Source organism: Chlorocebus sabaeus, chromosome 22 (assembly GCF_047675955.1).
Source record: "Chlorocebus sabaeus isolate Y175 chromosome 22, mChlSab1.0.hap1, whole genome shotgun sequence".
Taxonomy (NCBI): domain Eukaryota; kingdom Metazoa; phylum Chordata; class Mammalia; order Primates; family Cercopithecidae; genus Chlorocebus; species Chlorocebus sabaeus.
The window spans coordinates 36,135,240-36,155,144 of NC_132925.1; the positions used below are offsets into that span (position 1 = coordinate 36,135,240).

The 19,905-nt window shown below is 37.9% G+C and overlaps 1 protein-coding gene across 3 annotated transcripts in view; it reads right to left on the minus strand.

Annotated features, from left to right (window-relative positions):
* LSAMP (limbic system associated membrane protein) overlaps nt 1–6,362 on the minus strand; it is a 634,113-nt gene extending 627,751 nt beyond the window's left edge. For 2 of the 3 annotated variants that reach the window (XM_038002454.2, XM_038002453.2), the window contains exon 1: nt 5,746–6,362. In XM_038002454.2, the coding sequence (XP_037858382.1) occupies nt 5,746–5,900 (155 nt within the window). In that variant the 5' untranslated portion in view covers nt 5,901–6,362. The remainder of the gene's footprint in view (nt 1–5,745) is intronic. The other variant, XM_038002452.2, reaches the window with a different exon arrangement.
* Nucleotides 6,363–19,905: the final 13,543 nt, after the last annotated feature.

A 19,905-nucleotide genomic window follows, 5' to 3' on the forward strand; every position in this document is an offset into this window, starting at 1 on the left:
AAAGTTCCGCAGCTGACAGTACTGTACTCCCATGGCTGTGAACTATCTAATGCAGTGCTTCTCCAACATCAGTATGCTAGCGAATCGCTAGTCTTTTTTAAATGTGGACTTTGATTTAGTCCCTCCAGCACAGGTCCTGAGATTTTGTTTTTGTAACAGGCAACTATGTGATACTTAAGATGCCCATCTGTGGATCACACTTGTAGTATCCTGTAGTATCCGCATCAGCTGAGAACTTGTGAGAAATGCAAATTCTCAGACTTACCAGGGACCTATAGACTCAAAAACTCTAGCGATGGAGGTCAAGCAATCTGCTATAGCAAGCCCTCTACATACTTTACATACACATTGAAATTTGAGACACACTGGCCTAAAAAAAAAAGAAAACAAAAAAGAATTCCCTGAAGTCTAAATAACTGGCTGTATGTGGTTGAAAAGCCATTGATTGTTTACATTTGTGTAGCACTTTACAGTTCAACAAACTTCTACCTTACCTCCTGTGAGCATCTTAAAACAACCCTGTAGGGTAACTAAAATAGATAGTTTCAGCATTTTTATTTATTTATTTATTTTTGAGTTGGAGTCTCGCTTTGTCACCAGGCTGGAGTGCAGTGGCACGATCTTGGCTCACTGCAACCTCTGCCCCACGGGTTGAAGCAATTCTCCTTTCTCAGTCTTCCAAGCAGCTGGGACTGCAGGTGCACACCACCATGTCCACCTCATTTTTGTAGTTTTAGTAGAGATGGGTTTTCACCATGTTGGCCAGGATGATCTCAATCTCTTGACCTTGTGATTCCCTGGCCTCAGCCTCCCTAAGTGCTAGGATTACAGGCGTGAGCCACCGCACCCAGCTGATAGTTTTAGCATTTTGTAAATCAAACTGAAGCTCAAAGTATTCAAGAGACTTGCTTAAAGTTATAGCATGCAAGTATAGATCCAAATTCAGAGCCCAGATCTTCTGAGTCGTACAAACTAACAGGCAGGACATTAGAGAAAAACAGGGCCAATGGCTATAAGCTCTAAATCATGCCCTGGAGGAGGGATATCTCTGAGGCTCAGATGATGACAGGGAGAGGGACAAGGATATTCAGGCAACCTCCTATCAGGTGAGTCACAGCCCTTTGTATTTGGCAGTCTCAGAGACCACAGTAAAAAGCACTAATCCTTTTTGGCCTGAGTTTGCTGTTATGTGGAATCAGCTTTGAGAAACACAAACATTTAACCCTCACCAGTGACTTAGTGGATGAGTTAGTCACCTTTGGTTCTTTCCACAATTCTACAGATATGTCATTCTAAGTCAAACCCACATAAAATAAAAATCTCTTGTGTATTGCATGTGTGTATAGACGCACTTATATGTCCCATACTTACAGAAAAACAAATGGCCACAATTTGCCATTTTCTTACGAGATTTGCCCACTGTGTTTCTCAGGCCATAAATGACAACAAATGATAAAGTTCACAGGTACATAAATATTCTTTAACAAAATGTATATAATATGCCATATTCCTAGATGATACATAGTATGCTATACTCCATTATTTACTAAGTATATTTGATAAAGGATTTATTGGCAATGCATGATCCTTAAAGTATCAGGGCTAACCATCAAATTTTGATTACATTTAGTGATTTAACTACAGAAAAAGAAAACTTCATGATGGTCACAAACTTACCCAGTAGGCCCATGCCCACAGTTTGTTTCAAATAGCGAATTGTAAGTCATAGAAAATCATGTATCGTGTCAAGAATTTGAGTGTTGACACTTTATTAGTGAATATTGGCATTCCAGATGACTTACAGAAGATAAACAGAAATTTGAACAAGATCTTCACATTTTACTATCAAATAATCACATCTTCTTTTGTTGTTTCTTCTTTTCCCCCCTTGGTATAGAAACAAACAGGGAATTAAATCCCAAATTTGAAAAAACTGAATATTAGCTATTCTACATTTAGATACTTAGTTTCCTTGGGAATCTTTAATACTTGCTAGGTATGCTGACATTTAACTGGGAACAATGTTATTAACATTAAAAGTATTATAATATCCTGTAAACATCAAATAGGGTCAGAATTACGAAATAATTAAAGTAAATAAAATTTTATTACCTTGAATTTAGAATATTTAAAACCACAAGTGTGAAGTCCCTGTATTTTATCACATGTCCACTTGTTTTATATCCAGATACACATGTGTATGTGTGTCTTACAAAGTTGCCTTATGAATAGATATGTGACAATATAATGTATTATGAAACTAGCATGATTGTTGTGGTCAAATATTTTATTATTATCTTTTCAGAAATCCTCCACTCACATTGAAAATATGGTCAGTAGGACTACTAAAAATGAAATTTTAAAGGTTGGTTTGAAATACCCTCTATTTCCACTATTTTTTGACTTGTAAGAGAACTATTAATACATAGTCTCAACCTGCCAATATTAAGCAGGAGGTGAATCTCTATGGGTATGAGGGTAGAGAGGGAAGAAACAGTGTTAGAAACTTATCCAGTAATTGAACTCTTACTCCTGTGGGAGCTGGTAATGAGGCAGGTAGACTCTGTTTAGTAAAGCACCTGAGGCAGCTTCATGACTGAAGTCCTGCGGATAAGTATGTCTCATTCTTTCCTGTGCACACGAATATAAATGCAGATTCTGGTTATTCTATTTAGGGAGGACCTCCAAGGCTGCTGTGCTGCTGCCACTACTTTATGAATCACACTTTGATTCTTTGTCCCTGGGATAGAAGAAGTTGGTATTGTGGTTATCTTTAGTTCTTTATATAATTTCTCATACAGATCTGTAATCTCCTCTAGAAAATAATTGAGTTAGGTATATAGACAGGAGGCTATCTCTCTTTCCCTCCAGTTTTGTCACCATAATTATATCGTTTTTATTATTTTCAAAATGATAGAAATTGCAGGGCAAGACCTGAAGACTAGTGTGCAGTCTCCTATCTGATGCATAATTACACTAAAGATCATAATTATATAAAAATGAGCATCAATCTCCAAAAGAAACTCTTGTTTCACAGAAAACTTTAAGTCAGTGAAGGTAAGTGTTTTGGGGACAGACAGCTGAACTCCTGTCACTGGATCACCAGAATTACAAACCTCCCTTGTCTCCTGTTGCCATCTCAGATTATTCAGGGCCACAGACTCACTAAGAGAATTATTTTTTTTTCTCCTAGCCATTTCACTTTCTCAGTGCCAAACATCTACTGTGGCTTCCAATGAATCGAGGTCTCCTTCCTTTCCTCCCCTGAAAGCTCATGCACCCAGTAAAATGTCACAAATAAAGTGAAAACACGCCTTTCCCTGTCTAGCCTTATAAACAGAAAGCAAGAGCACCATTCTTCACCAGGAAACTGACCCACAAAGCTCACTGGATTTAAAGAGATTGAGAAGAAGGTCAGCTAAGAAAACAAAGGGAACTCTCTTCATAGTTAATTCGGATGAAGCTCCACCAACCCCAAAATAAACCCTTGTCCAAGGCAAGGAAACAAAAAAGAGGGCATGTAAGGTGAGGTCTGGAAAAGAAATGGTGTTTCACAGGCGACTTATTTGCATGCTCTGTTTGTCTATCGTTTCTTTCCCAGAGAATAAGTGGTTCTGTGTTTATTTTTTCTCTCATAGTCCCTATTTCCACACTGTAATGTCTGCTAAAGTGTAACATTTAAAACTCTGTTTCTATTGCACCATAGACATACAAAAGCACATATGTATCATCCATAGATATGTATACAGTGAGATTGCCTCTGTACGAAAGTATAAGAATATTTTTATTCTTCTGAATTAACATTTCTATACTTATCTAACTCTTTGACAACTATAGTTTAAGGTATAGGAGATGCTAACTTAGAAAGACCTTACAAAGCTCAAGGACACTGAAATAAAAAACTTATACATTCAAGTTATTCATTTTTCTCATATTCAATCTGGTAACCAGTGAACAAAATTTCTAGGGATAGCATACATTTATATAGAGTGCTTCACCATTAAAGGGTTAACGATGTTAGGGAGTATGAATGTTAGCAATCGAAATGGCATGCTTTTGTGTTTGCAAAAACATTTTGTGCACAATGTCCAAATCCCTTTGCAAACAGATAAATTACTCTATAAATTACTCTATAAATTATTACTCCATGTGGATAAATCACACATGCAGGTTTATAAGGCTGAAGAGCTAGAAGGGAAAATCTGCTTTGGATAGTAGGATCTTTGGGATTCATAATCACCAATGCTCAGGAAATGAAGAAAGGAGTGCTTACACATTAGCATTTTCTCACGTTTTACAATCTGGAGAAACACATACCCACACAACACACACACACGCAATGCACGGCACACAACACACACTTTCCTCTCTAACAAGGCTAGAGTTCCCAAAGCAGGACACTGTGACAGCCAACCAAATTTATTTCTGAGAAAAAGAAAGAAAACTTTGCTGCTGTCGGCAGCTCTGCTAGAGAACTGCTCCCTGATGCCCCAGGGTTTATGCACTATCAGCTCCTTGCACACAGATTAGAGGTTTATTTTCTATCGTATACTGTGTTTTTATTGCCACAACAAGCAATATTAGCTAGATAGACAGACTGACACTGGGTCATTTTATTTGGAGGAAATGAGATTTTAAAAGATCTCCAAGGAGAGTGATTCTTTCTTTCTTTTTGATAGCATCTGCCAGAAATTCAAGGAAAGCTAGAAAAAAGAACGAGGGGTAGGTACAGTTGGTAGAGAGGAGGAAGAGAGAAGAGAAGCACAAAAAATAACCTTGGAGCATTTTAGAAATAAAAATATGACTAGGTCTCACTTGAGTCTCTCTAGCTCACAGTACCTGATAAGGGTCAAACTCCCAAGGACTTGGGACTCTTCCTTTCCAAATTTAAATCTCAAATTATTTTAGAGTTTGGCAGAGCTGCACAGAAAAAACACTTTGAAGTCAATAATCAATTTGAAATATCCATTGTATGCCAGGTTAATTCTTTCTCAACCTCTGTGTTTAACACTCCTACTCTAAATATCAGCAATTTGGCAAGTTCCTTTTCTTTCTGCTCTTCACATCTTGTGTTGATTTATATCCACATTCCAGAAAAGGCTCAGTAACCAACCAAAGTTCTAAGATTGATTTATTGCCCTCCATGTCAATTAGAAGATCCTTACAGAAAGTCTTCTATCAGAAACCCTCACACACAGCCTTGATGTGTGTGTGTGTGTGTGTTGGCATGCGCGCGCGCGCACACACACACACACACACACACACGGGAGGAGCAAGGAGAATGCAGTACTGTGTACTACTCTCTGAGAGCCATAATCCAACAACCTTTCTTTCAGAATTAAGGAATCCCAACAAAACTCTCAAGTGCAATGCAACAGCAATTACAATAGCAAGAATACCGCCCAGAAGCCACTAATGTCATGGGTGAAGTTAGGCTTCCTTGGTAAGAGAAACAAGGTCCTAAGAACCGAACCACATTTAACCAACACCACTGCTGCTTGACAGGCACCAGAATTCCCTGGAATTTGGTTAGCTATAATGCCAACCAGTCAGTAAAACGAGGACACACACACATACACACACACACACACCACACACACACACCCCCCACAAACCTGCACCATCAGGAGCCGGAGTTCAAGGAGATCAGGCGCACGCACACACACACACACACACACACACACACACACACACACACACACACACGTAGACGCGCGCAGCAGAAAAGTTGCCCGAAAGCCCTACCTGAGGATGGCTGTGTCCCCCTGCCTCACGGTGATGTTGTCCGTGCCTCGGTTAAAATCCACGCTGCGAACAGGCAGTCCTGTGGGAAGAAGGCAGAGCAATCTCAGTAGGACCAGCGGCAACTGTTTCCGATCCGGCTGAACTCTCCCGACCATGGTGGCCACACCGAGGTGCGGGTCCGCGGGGTGCTCTGGAGGGGTGCGCGCTGCTCGCGAGGAGAGGCTTCACCAACACAGGGCTTTCATCCACAGCGAGCGCAGAGCGGGCTTTGCCAGTTTATGGTCCTTTCCACTTTGCCTCTCTCTTTCCCTCGCTCAGTGTCTTTTCCCTCTAAGACTTAACAAAGCCCTCATAAAACCCAAGCAGAAGGGTGAAAAGTAAAAGCAACACAATTTCAAAAGAGAGAGTGCAAATAGCAAGCCCCCTGGAAGAGCTGAAGAGGAAGCCAAAGGAAGGGGTTCTTGTTTGGTCTCTCTGTGGCTGGATGCTCCTCTGCCAGTGAGAGCTGAGCTCCTTCGCTCTGTAACCCACTTTCCCAGGCTGGCTAGCGGGCGGGCGGGCGGGCGAGGGAGCCGGCACCAAGCCTGCCAGTGAGTGTACAGAAACAGCCACACAGCAGCAGCAGCAGCAGCAGCAGCAGAAGCAGCAGAAGCAGCAGCAACCCAGAGCCTCTCTCCCCCTCCTCCCTTTCCTGTTTCTCCCAGTCCCCGGCGCTCTCTCTGCTCAGCACCTCCCCCCGAACCCCCCACCCTGCTGGTTATCAACAGCCCCTCCACGTCATCCCCTCTGCCCTCCCCTCGACGTGGCCCCTCGCTTTGCACAACTGCCCCCTTCAGCAGCAGCGAGCCTCAATGAAAGCCTGATGCGCCTTTGGGTTGTCAGGACGACAGCTCCATCTGAGGCCTGGCTGATTTCCTTAAGAAGGGGGAATGGAGTTTAGAGGTACTGTTCAGGAGAGAGGGGAGAAGGAGAGGGACTTAAGCTATAAAAGAACAGGAGAAAGAGTCCAGGAAAGGAGAGGGAAGGAGTGATGAAAGAAGAAAAAGGAGGTGGGAAGGAGAGTTGCAAATGGGGGGAGTGGGACAGAGAAGCACGGGAAACCACTGAGGTGGGGAGTGAGGGTGGGGAATGTCCTGAAAGATGGGAGAAGGAAACTGAGGAGAAACGTGACAGTAGAGTCTAAGAATAAAAGCCAAAGTTGATTTCAAACGAAATATTCTTGGCAACTGGCATTGTGTGTTCAAATCTTGTTCATTCTTTCTTCTTTCATGCACTTTCTCTTACAGGATTAAAATGGTTTATTTTCTCTCCTTCCTTCATCCCCTCCCCCTCTTGGAACCCCCCTTATGAAAGATGGATTGGAGACAATGCTGGTATTGAGTGGTCTGGGGTGTGAATGCTTGGCTTGTTTTTTCCAAGTGCCAGCCTCAGCAGCTGATCCCTGATCCCTAAATCAACTTCACTCTCCAGGAAACCCTCACTCAATCCTACACATGAGTAATGGTATTAAGGATGACTATTTAAAGGACACATTGAATTGCTACCCCAGTTCCTCCTGGCACTTACTTCTCAAAATGCTCATATGCAAGGAAGAAGATTTGTAAATCACAAAGCTTGTCATTTGCAAGGAGACACTAAGTAAGGTTGTGTGCAGTACTCCAGCTAATGGCAGACAGGTTACCATCATTTGTCACTCCTTCTATTCCATGAGCCAAGCAAGTGATGAGGACCATAAAGACCACTGATAGTCACTCAAGTGAGAGCCCCACACTCTTGGACATCTCCCTCAGTACTGATGTTGAGGATAAAGAATGTGTTTGCACCAGCCAAGGACTTTATTGTTCTCTTTTTTGATTATATTTATTTAAATAATGAAAGTGTTCATATGGTACAAAAACCAAATGGTACAAGGTGCTATAGAGTGAACTGTTGTTTTCTTCTTATTCCTATCTTTAGGCAACCCATTTCTCTTTTTTGGAGGCAACATATATTTTCAGTTTGTTATGTATCTTTCCACAAATATTCCATACATATGAAAATACATATGCACATAGAGAGATATTATACCCATCCCTCTTATGTAAGCAAATGTTTAGCCTAGGACATTTGCCAAAAATAAAATAAAAAGAAAGAAACATGCTTAGGATTCCTTATCAAACCCTACCAGAGCACAAGCCTTAAGGAAACTCTGTGCTGAGACTGGCTTGCCCTCAGAATACTCAAAGCACTTTTTCCGCTGCGTGTTATCAGTTTAAAAGATAGATAAACTCTTACATATTACGTGAGGAAAAAAAGGAAGACCTCTTTTGCTTTTAAGAAAAAACTGAGGACTGGAATCTGAATTGTCACAAATTCATAATTGATGGAGTTCAATTAATTTTATGTGTACTGTGCATGACAAAGTGTCCTATGTTAGGGATTATAAGCAGTGCCCAGTTAATAAACCAATGATCGACCACTAAGTTATAACTCATCTGTTTAAAACTTGGAATCCATTTTGCCACAGGAGAAATGGTTAGGCCAAGTGGATAGTTGATTACAGAACTCATAATCCTGTGAATCCCACTATCAATGGAAAAATGAGCTTCAAGTGCCAAAAAACAAAAACAAAAACAAACAAACAAAACCCCCACAAAGATCAAAGATGCAAGGATTACATAACTTTCTGCCAAGATTGCAGAGAAGCACCCTTCCCTTTCCCCACACCACCAACAGACTTGACCACCTTTGTCAGGCTAATTCTAAGCACTTAGGAATGAAGAGTTAGCTTAGAAAAAGGCTTCTATTAACATATATCCTTTGGTTTGGTGCTTCTTCCATGTCAAATGGAAGAAAAGAGAGATAAAAGGGACTGGTAGCTATGAGAATTATCTGTTTCCACTGCTGGTGCTAGGTGAATAGTATGACCCCCAGTAAGAGCAGAGATACTCTGAGGGGAAGGATTAGACATTTGAAGAGTATGAGTATTCTCCTGTGTCAGTCAACTAGATTTTGTATGAAGAAAGAAAAGGTTTTTTTCAGGACAAGGAGAAAGTATGGTGGGTGGTAGTGTATTATAAACAGAAGATTTTTATACATGATTGTTAGCTAACACCTATACTGGTAACCTCATACTACCAGAAGAACTTGCCCGGTGGTGCTTGGAGAAAACATAGGTTTAACATACTGAAATCCAAAGTAATTTATATCAAAGTAGTAGGAATGTGGAATTTGTAGTAAATCAATCAAATCTGGAATTTGCCTCTACATTCACTATGAGAAAAGGATATATTAAAGTAAATCTGGACTGTAATCAGAATTATAGAATTGCCTAACCTACCTAATGAGAAAAAAATTACAAGCATATATGTGTATAAAAATCATATAATGTAATTAAAGGTTTTTAAAAATATCTTTATTAAATAAAGTCCATTTCTTGGCAACTTTTGTTAAACTAAATTGACTTACTATGACAACTGAAAGTAAGACACAGTTTTTTAAAAAGGCTGTATTTTAAAAATTCTCTCATTTAGGCTGTTTAGAAATTATTTCTAATCAATTAGACTGAATCTCTCTCAACAATTTCAAAATTACGAAGTTTGTTTCATTTATTTAAAATTTATTATTTACATCCAGGGAGCACTTCAAGTACAGCTCTTTAACCCAGCCCTTGGCCCAGAGGGAGTACTCTGTACTTGATAACTATAAGAACGGAAGAGTGATTAAATGCTCATGCTTACTCAGAGGCTTACCTCACCATTTACAAAATAATAAAAGTATTTGAGGGTGCACCATCTACTTCCATTTCGACATTATGCTTTCTCAGAGTTCTTCCTCTTTTCAATTCTTGATAGAATCCTTCTGGTTTTTTGTCCTCTATGATCTTTTGTTTTCTAATAAATCCAATAGTCGATATACATTGGATAATGTATCTCATCCTAATGGTCACTCCCTTAAATCTATCCTGATATTAACTTCTCTGCTTTCTTTCCTCGGAAGTGTAGAGAACGAAACAAATAAACGTGTGGCTGAAATTTACACAAGCTATTTTTCTGTAAACCACTATATACATTCTTCCAAGAGGGCTGGCAAAAATGAACATACTTTCAGGTTATTTGTGAGGCAAGTATGGCTGTTAGCCATGTGAAACAGCCATCATCACCCAAGTAAGATGATCTTAACTACTACTTTAAAATAACATACTGCCTTTCTAAAAGAGGCTTTAGAAGATTCTGGCACTCTCCAAGGACAAATGTTGCAGGAAACACACAAACTGGCTAACGTCTGAGTACCCTAAGAAGCATGAAAGGTTTATTCTTCTGTTTAGCTTTATAAGGTAATAGGCTCACATGAAATCCAGATGCAGCCTGGAATGTGCAACTAATTTAGCAACACTGCTTGCATCTTATGCTAAACATGTCTATAATATTAATATACTACTCCACATTTCTACAGTTGTAAGGTCTTAATCATAATAACACCATGCCTGTACCTTACTTTTCTAAGTGGAATTAACATTTCCATATGAACTAGAAATGCAGAATTGTTAATACTTCTCCTTAGGATCCCTGGTATGACATTTTCAATGATTTCATCATAATTTAGCAATATTAAAGTATCCCAGTTTATGCTTATAAACATAGCACTATCTTATGTGAGTTTTCTCTGGAATCTAGCCCTTCCAATACAGACACTTCATTGGCATGTGTGTCACTGCCTAAGAAAATCAGTCAGCTGCAAGTCAGTTACATATTGTCTAAATCTTTACAATAGACCCCCTCCCCCAGTGATGTAGAACACTTTTCCACATCCTACACAATTAGAAAATCACTCTTTAGTTTGCATTTAGTGCATGTCTTTGTGGTTTATTATTATCATATCAGTCTTTTGCTTCTAAGTAAGTATACTTTGGTCACTTGTTCTATTTTGGTAGGCATCGATGATTGGATCTGTCCCAGTTTTTGAAAGACCTTTGGGATTCTTAAACTGCTACCTGCATCCTCACTTCCTGCTCCTGCTCGTGATTATGCATAAACATATATGGGCTTACACTTATTGATACATTTGCACATCAGAAAAGCAATTTTCATGTGCCTTATTATTTCCCAGAAATACATACACCAGCCCTTGGACCTTTCTCTTTCTAGGTTGTCCCCTCTGCCACCATGTACAAGGAGGTGGAAATAGTTAAAAAATGTGGCATCTGCATTGCTACTACTCTTTTCGATATACCCCCCAGATATGGGAAGAATATTGCAACATCTGGAAAGATGACAGTAATGGCATCTTCAGTATAGCAACATGTTCGTATAAGCAGGTAATCAGGAAATTCTACCCTCTATTTGTGGTTGTTGTAGTAACTTCAATTCCTACAATCAGAAAATAGACCAAGGAGAAGTGAGGAATAGTGGAGGTGGGTGTACAATTCCATATTCTGACATGCCTAGTAGGTTTGTAATTCATTCATTTGATCAATATGCTTTTATTGATACAGTAGTGAATCAAGACAGGCCAAGATTCTCTTCTATTGAACTTATATCCTAGATTCAGAAATGAACACTATACAAGTACATATATATTAAGATTATTTCAAAAAGTAAATTCTATTAAAGAAAAATGTGTGATACAGAGTACATGGCCTGGAGATGTGGTGATGGGAACATAAAGAAAAGTAGTCAACCAAAACCTCTTTTTAGAGGTTGGTATTTTAACTAAATCCCAAAATCTAAGGAAGATTCCATGCAAATATCAGCACGAAGGCCTTTCGGGGTGAAAGAAATGGCATTCATAAAGGCCCTGAGGTAGAACTAAGTGTGTCATACACCAGGAACCAAAATAAGGACAATAAACCTGGGATGTAGTTTGTGTGTATGTTATGGGGGTAATTGGAAAAGACAAATAAAAATTGGAAAGTGAGGAGGGGTTATAATGAAAACATTCCATGTAAGAAATTTAGATTTTAGTCTAATGACCTGAATAAGCAAGGGATTGACATGATCTGATTTACACCTTAGAAAGACTGAAGAATGGACTGTAAAAGAGCAGTGGCAGAAGCAAGCAAACAAGACAAAGAAAATCGTAGTCATCCAGTGGCAACTGGCTTAGACTATGGGGTGAAAATGAGATGGAGAGGAGATTGAGTTGACTAGACATGATCATAATGGGAAAATCTTCCCCAAAAGGCCGTGTGCTATCACAAGTGATCAATGTTTTCCATATGCCAGCGTTTGTCCTCACTATATTAATTCAACTCTAGTATACCCTTGCAGAAAGACACCACTCATCAAATCATCAAATAAAAATTGACGGAATGTCAAGTAGGATGTTATGAATACCAGCTAGTCAAAAAAAGTGTTCCAGTTGCTGCTTTTCTTTAAGTATAAACTTTGCTTACCATTAATATGTTTATTGTATGTTAATTAAATATCAGTGTAAGAAGTCAGTGTGTTAGAAATTAAGAAGTGCATAACAAGATCAACAGATGCTATATAATTATTAAACCTTACTATTTCCTTACATATCTATATTTATCAGGTCATATCTATCCTGCTAAATCTTAAAAAATGCCTAGTTAAATATCTTGAGGCTGTAAGACATGTAAATAACACTAATATGTTTTCTCCAAAGTTTACTGACAATATCGAGCTGCAGGGGAAGTTCAGTATTAGGTCATTTAGGTCAAAGCGTCCCAGAAATCTATCTGCTTAAAAGTATCTTCCTGTCTTATCTTGTCTGTAATTCACATTCTCAGCCCTTTGTGCTTTTAATATTGAGTCTAGGAGCATTGCCTAGATGAGAGGAAGAGGATTCACAAACCCTGCCAAATCAGTTGTGTCGCCATGTATGATAAAGTTCATTAAATTAATGAATAATTCTTGAGACCTATCATATAACAGGGACTGTGCTAACCTCTAAGGAAACAATGATGTACAAGACTGACCACCCTGCCCTTGTGCCAGTCTAATGAGGAAATGGCATTAGAAACTCCTTCCAGAGAGGGATTAAATATTGTCTTGTAAAATTATAAGGCAAACGTTTCAAACCTGCTCTTCAGTATAGAACAGAGGCAAACTAATCAACATATATGCCCAGTCTTCTCTTTGGTGCTGATTAGTACCGAAAATACTAAAATTCAGAGTCCTTATTTTCAGGAACCCAGAAACTCATGAGATAGAGCAATAAGATGAACACAAATGAAGCACAGAATAAGATTCGTCAGTGAGTAACTGAGGACTGAATTGTAAGGGAGCGGAATCAAAATGCTATGGGAGTTCAGAAAAGGGAAGCCAGTAAGGGACTTTGTGGAGAAAATGGCATTTTAGGTCATCATTGAAAGGTGTGTAAGAAGATAATGGAGGAAGACAACTCTTTAAGCAAAGTATGGCCATGAGAATCAGTCTACAACGAGAATGGAGCTGCTGGAAGACTCACCCAACTAACAGAAGGAGAGGAGAGGACAGGTGGAAGAAGGTGGGTTACAGAAGCTACCTAATGAAGATTCCCAAACGCCTAAATGAAGAGTCACGCTTCATCTCATAGTTAGAAGGCTACTTTAGATTCTGGAGGAGGGAGGAGAGATACTGACATCTTAGGGAGCTTATTTTGGCAATGCGAAGTTAGAAAGTAGAACAAAGATGAAGTAGAATAACTAGTTAGAAGGCTAATAAAGTTGTAGATGAAATGATGAGAGGCAAACCTTATCAATCATATATACTGTTGCTTCCTAATAATGATGAGGAATGAAATCCTTCATTCAGAGACTTCATATTCATGGGGAAGGACAAGTTGTAGGAAAGTGTATGAAGGTGGAGATGGCAAAAAGTTAAAATGGAAAGTTACTCTGCTTCTGTAAGCTAGGGCTAGTGGGGGTCTTGACAGGCATGTTAATGAGTTTGGCCTTTATTCTGTATATAATATGAAGCCATCAAAAACTTTCAGCAAGGAGTATTTTAAGAAGATAACTAACTGGAAATGGAATGGAAGATAGATTTGGAGAAGTCACAGTCAGGGAAGACCAGTTATACAGTTTCTGAAACAGCACAGGCGAGAGATGATAAAAGCAGACTACAGGGCAATGACAGTGAAAAGAGAAAAGAGGTGAAAACTTTTAGAGAAATTTCACAGGACTGATGGGACTTGTCAACTTACTGGATATGGAAGTTGAAGAAATAGGAAGGGTAAAAGATGCCTCTCCTTTTCTTTTCTTGAAGTCCAGGTTGATAAAATAGAAACGTTAGGTTAAAAAAAAAAAAAAAGCTAGATTCAGAGGGAATTTGCAAATTCTACTTTTAGAATTCTGGATTGGTTCCTAAACTGGTACTCAAATAGCCTGCACTTCCAGATGGACAGGCTCAGGAAGTTGTCTTAGGAATATGACATTCTTCACAGGAGAGCTGTCTCTGCATTCTGTAATAAACTAAGTCCAGAAATTCAGATTCTTTCCCCCATATTTGTGTTTTTTTCTTTTTTTCTATCATATGTTTCTGTTACTTCCATATATTTATATATACAGCATGTTGACAAGCGACCTATTTGCCAATAACGAATCTCATTTAGAATTTTAAAACCACATCCATATAACAATTAACTGATTATGTTTCAAGAAAAAATATCATCTGAACTTGTCTCCCTCTGCTGGTTGCATATTGAGGTATCATAAATCTTTTTAAATCATAGTAATATTAGAAATAGAAATATCCAATGATAATGTGTTTTGTTCACCTATAGAGCTTTGCAGTTTGCAAATGTATAGTGACACACATAATTTAATATGGTATCTTTCTGCAACTTTGTGAGATAAACTGTATAAGTATTATCACCCTACTTGTCAGAAAATTACTTTGAGACTTTAAGCCAGTAAATCTCATATGAAATTAGAGGAAAATCAGGAAGCATATGTAATTAGAAGAATTGCATACTGTTAAAGATAGAAAAGACCCAGAAAATCTTCTTGTTCAGTCCTCTGATTTTATAGCTGAGACATGGAAACTTAGACTTTACACAGTTATTTAGGATGACTGAGATTAGTATTTAAAAAGCGCAACTCTCAAAACAGTGCCCTTTCTATTATACCACGCTGCCTGCCTAATAATATCAGGATATAAATCCTTTATAGCATAGCTGAAGCATTTACAGAAGTAGGCTAGGTTGTAGATTGAAAATGTCTGTTTCTCTGAGGCCAAATCTACATTGCATCAGAACAACCCACAGCTATGTTAAACTTATAATAAAGTAAGGAACAACAGGAAAACACCACCAAAATAAATGGAATTTACATCAGTTGGACAAATAAGTAAGGCAATCCTTAATAACCTGTTTGAATAGACTACTTGTCTGTCCAGGCTGGGGCTGTATAACCATAGGCAAGGCTTGAGACGATTTTCAGGAACTCCAGAGTATTACAGACTGTGTTAGTAGAAGAGTTGCAGCGAAATTTTCTCACCCTCCCACTGCCTGGGGCACTGTTTCTTCCTCCCTGTATGTCTTACATAGACAGTCTACTATAGCTTTTCGGCTTTTCACCTGAATTACTACTACTCAAAGTTACTCCCATTCTTAATGGATGTCACTATTCTGTCTTGGCAGGAAATAAAATTTGACTGAAATAATTTATGCTTGTGTGTGAGTGACTGGTAAGTTCCAACATCTGAAGGGGTAGAAATATCATAAAAGGAGGGCTTCCTAAACTCAATACATTTCTAGTAGTTAAAATATTAGGAAAAATATTTTTGTATAGAAGAGTCTTTTAATACATCTTGCTTCTTTCTAGCAAGAGATAAAGACCTTTGTTTTTTAAAACTTTCAGGTCCACAACTCTAAATGTACCTTAAGAGACGCAAAATTATAATTACAAACATAATCTATATGATCTTAATCCTTCAAGTCAGGATAGCCACTCACATATGAGAAATCTTAGCTTAGATCATCAACTCAACACATTGTGTCTATTAAAATTTTTTTATATAGATACTAGGCATCAGTCAGGAATAGATAAATAAATTAATATTACTCATGAAACATTATATAATATGTGTATATAAATATAAACAAATAAGAACACTATAGACAATTCACAAATATACCTACTTTCCAATACACTTGGTAAATATTCCCGATGCCCATGTCCAACAACAATTTATCAGTTTAAATTTTCACATGGCTTTTTTTCAGGAACAAAATTAGTCGTCTTCTATGGTGTTCCTTTTGATTTCAAGAAAGCATGACAGAATATTGATCTTACGATAAAATCTGTCTGGTAAGTGGCTTTAGAAACCATTTGTGACGTTTGGAAGTAATGGGAATGAGATGGTATAAGGAATATTGGCTGTTTCAATAGAATTGGGTTATAGGTAGAGCTTTGATCTAGGAAGTATCTAGCTTCGATATATGGACAAGACACTTTCAAGGGTAAGGAGGCTAGGTGAAAGGATAGACAGGGGAGACAATTTGGGTTGTGACAGCACTAAATGAAAAAGAGGAAATGTGAGCCAATATAGGTAGTGAAAGAGAAGGATATGAGGCAATGAAGGGAAACTTGTAATGTGGTCAATTATTTCTTGAGATAGAACGTTTTTATTCACAAGCTGATGTGAGACCTTCTAATGCTGGTGCCTGTTTTAATGCATATCGTAACTGGCAAAACGATTTTTCTTGGGACAAAAATGACCACCTTTCTATTAAGAAACAATACTGAGTAGTAATTCACAACTTCTTTTCATTCCTACTAATCGGGGTTACATTATTTTTGGTCAGTGATAGTATTGGCAATAATGCTTGGTTACTTAATCAAATAACAAAAATTGATTGACGATCACCTACTGTGTAAGTGGGTACTCTGAAAGATCTGTAGGAACTGTTCTCTATGATCCCTGTAATGGGATTCCTCTGTAATAAGATGATTTTCATATTGTTAGAAAAAGAAGATCAATACATAGAAAGAGTGATTTGAAAACAGTATGCAGTTAAGTCTGAAATTGTTAGAAAAGAGCTCTAAATGCCCAGAAAGGTCACTTCAACCTACTAAGTGGCAGTTAGGATACTAAACACTGAAGTCACAAAGTACCACAGGGTAAGATTCTTACACTCAAAGAGTGAACAGCCTAGAGATAGATGCAGATAAACAGAGAGTGAAAATACAGTATTAGCTTTGCAAATACTCACATAGTACGCGTTCACATAAAGGAGGCCACCCAATCCCGACTGAAGGGCTCCAATCCAGATTGAAGGGAAAGTTTTCTGGAAAAGGTAGTAGCTGAATTGTGTCCTAAATTAGGGATGAACTAAGGAGTTAGGTGTTGATGGTTAAAAAATAATGTGGGAGAAATTTCAAGAGGGTGAACAATAGAGATAAATGTTTGGAGTCAGGTGCCAACACCGTAGAGCAAGGACCTGGGGCAGGAAAGAAGGGGCCCTGATCAGAGAAGGATCACCATGGAGTAGCAGGAATCCCTAGATAGCGAGGATGGAGATGGATTATAAAGAACCTTAAAAGACAGAAAGAGGGAAATCTGAACGTAATGCATTAGTAAACAAGAAGGGTTTTAGTCTCTTGGGCAAGTTATTGAAAGTGACACTTGTTCTAACAGCTGTCTGAAATTGAGGGCCCAACTAGGACATTTTCTCCATAATTCAAGCATAACAGGTAATGATCTGGCAGTCAAGAATAAAGAAGAAAGATAAATGTAACATATATTAAAACAGAAGACTCAAATGGAATTGTTGTCTAATTGGTTACATGAAATGGGTAAGAGGAAGGTATTCAAGATGAGTCCCATGAATCTCCACTTCCTCCCAATCCTGGTTTCTGAAGAATGGAATCATCATTGATAGGGACCAAGAAGTTGAGAAAGCATAATGAAGTATATCGGGGGTGGTAGAGTGAGGAACTAATTCTTCATAAACATCAGGTCTGCTATCTAGTTAACTACCTGTATGAGATGCAGTGTGCCTGTTACTGGTTTTGGCTGCATTAGCTCAACCAATATTAATTTCTCAGATGCGCACAATTAAGAAAGTAAAACTTGCAAAAAGAAGCCATATTATCCTTTCAATGTTGATGCTTATATTTGTTAGTATTAATAAATAAAATGATATTAAGTATTCTCTAATATCCATTCTAAAAATGTGATACACAGAATACCTAGGCTTGAGTGGACTTTATCCACTCAAGTTTGAGTGTCATCAACTTATGTTTAATATAACTCAATAATCTATTTATTTTTATTAACTAGATCTCGTCTTCAAATTCTTAGGGAGTCCAAAATATTCTGGGATACGCTCACTGAATTTGATTGTTCATCATTATCCTCTGCCCTTGGGCGTCTCATACCTTTCTTTATTCTAATCTATTTCTAACTAGAGCCAGACATTTAAAAAATATATTCTGTACATTTCAAAATGCATTTTGAATACCAAATAAAGTTATAAAACAGTTTTCCTCAATATTAATAAATAATAAGATTTATGTTGGGAAGGTTAGATTTAAGTTTACATATTAAAGAAGAAATTTACAAAATATAGTTATAAATATGGATCTGGGCTTTAAGAAAGTACCCCAAAGTGGAATACAGATTTAGAAGTCACCAGGGTAAAGGTGAGAGGTAAGAGTTGCAATGCAGGGGGGTGTGTGTGTGCGTGCGTGTGTGTGTGTGTGAGAGAGAGAGAGAGAGAGACTGACAGAAGAAAAATAAGAGTACAGTCTAATAACTGCATCTTGAATAGGGTTTGCCATGTTGGAGCAAGAAGTAAGAAGCAAGAAAAGTTGCTCCTCAAAAGCAGCAGGACCAGAGTATATCTCTTTTCGTCTGTATAGCACAAAATGCTTTCACATTCATTTGTCTTCACTTGACACCTTATAGCACTCCAGAGAGCTCTTTGGAAGAATGATGTTTTAAGTGTCAGGTATTAAGATAATAAACATAAAAACAATAATAGATACACAAGACCTTTAAATAGAAGGAGGGTACTGCCTATATTCATCACTAAGTGGTTTGGATCAGTACCAAAGGCTGGTGGGAAGCCAGAGTAGGAAAAGTCTAGGGCATCCCTAAGTGTATAGTGAAGAGATAAACACACTGTGTAAGAGCGTGGTCTCCTCTCCAAATATGCCCTTTTGTCTCATCCAAAGTCTTATTAGTACTGACACTAATTCAATAGTTTATTGCTACATGTATAATGGGACTTTCATGTTCCCGAGAGAAATTCTTAGATCACAGACCATCATTATTATCATTGAAGTGGAAGATCATGGACTTTTATGAAGGGAATTGTTTAAATACATGTGGGATTTTTTTTTCTTGTAAACAACTGAAATGAAATCATTCCCCCAAATGTCATTTTATAATGGTTACTCTGATTTGCAAATACAATATGAGATTCTGATGTTATCCAAGCATTTCACAAATGAAATAATGTATTACCTCTGGAAACTGGCAACAAATTATCATTTATCCCAAGAAATATTTTAAAAATTTGAAAAATATAGAACATCACCAACACCCCCAACACACACAAAAATACATATGCAAACATATTCATTCAGTAACTCATCCTTAATTTAATCAAAGCCTTACTATAGAAGATTAGATTCCAAGGCTGGTTCTTAGTTGTGCTCATGTTGTTTCTGGATGAGGGAAATGCAGAACCAGAGAACTGAAGACTGAAACCTTGAGCTCCAAGTCATGTAGGATGTTTGCAGAAAGAAAGATATGTGTCTGGGGCTATCTTTGGTATTATGCATAGGTTCTGAGCTTGAGTTTTCATATTTGACAAACAAAAATCCTACAGATATTCAGATATAAGAAGAAGATTTGGTACATCCCCACTGTATTTCCAGCCATTCAATTGTGTCACCTGAAACTTGGTGCTGAATACTGCACTGATTCTTTATCATCTCCTCTTGCCTAGACAGAGCCAAAGTATTATAATGTACTCTGCGTCAATGTCCTCTCAGCAGTTTTTTTAATCTGAAATTTAGATGGAAAATGTCCTTAATTTATATAGAAAATGTCAAGTTTATATCCATAGACTTGTGTGTTATAAAACAGCAAAAACGTTCAGAGTGAAGGCATATTTAATTTGCAGTTTTTTTTTCTGTTGATCAAAATTTAAAATGTTTTCCCTTACAAGCAATAAAAAAGGGTAGTTCTAATCACTTCTCAATATTTATAATTATATCCCCTA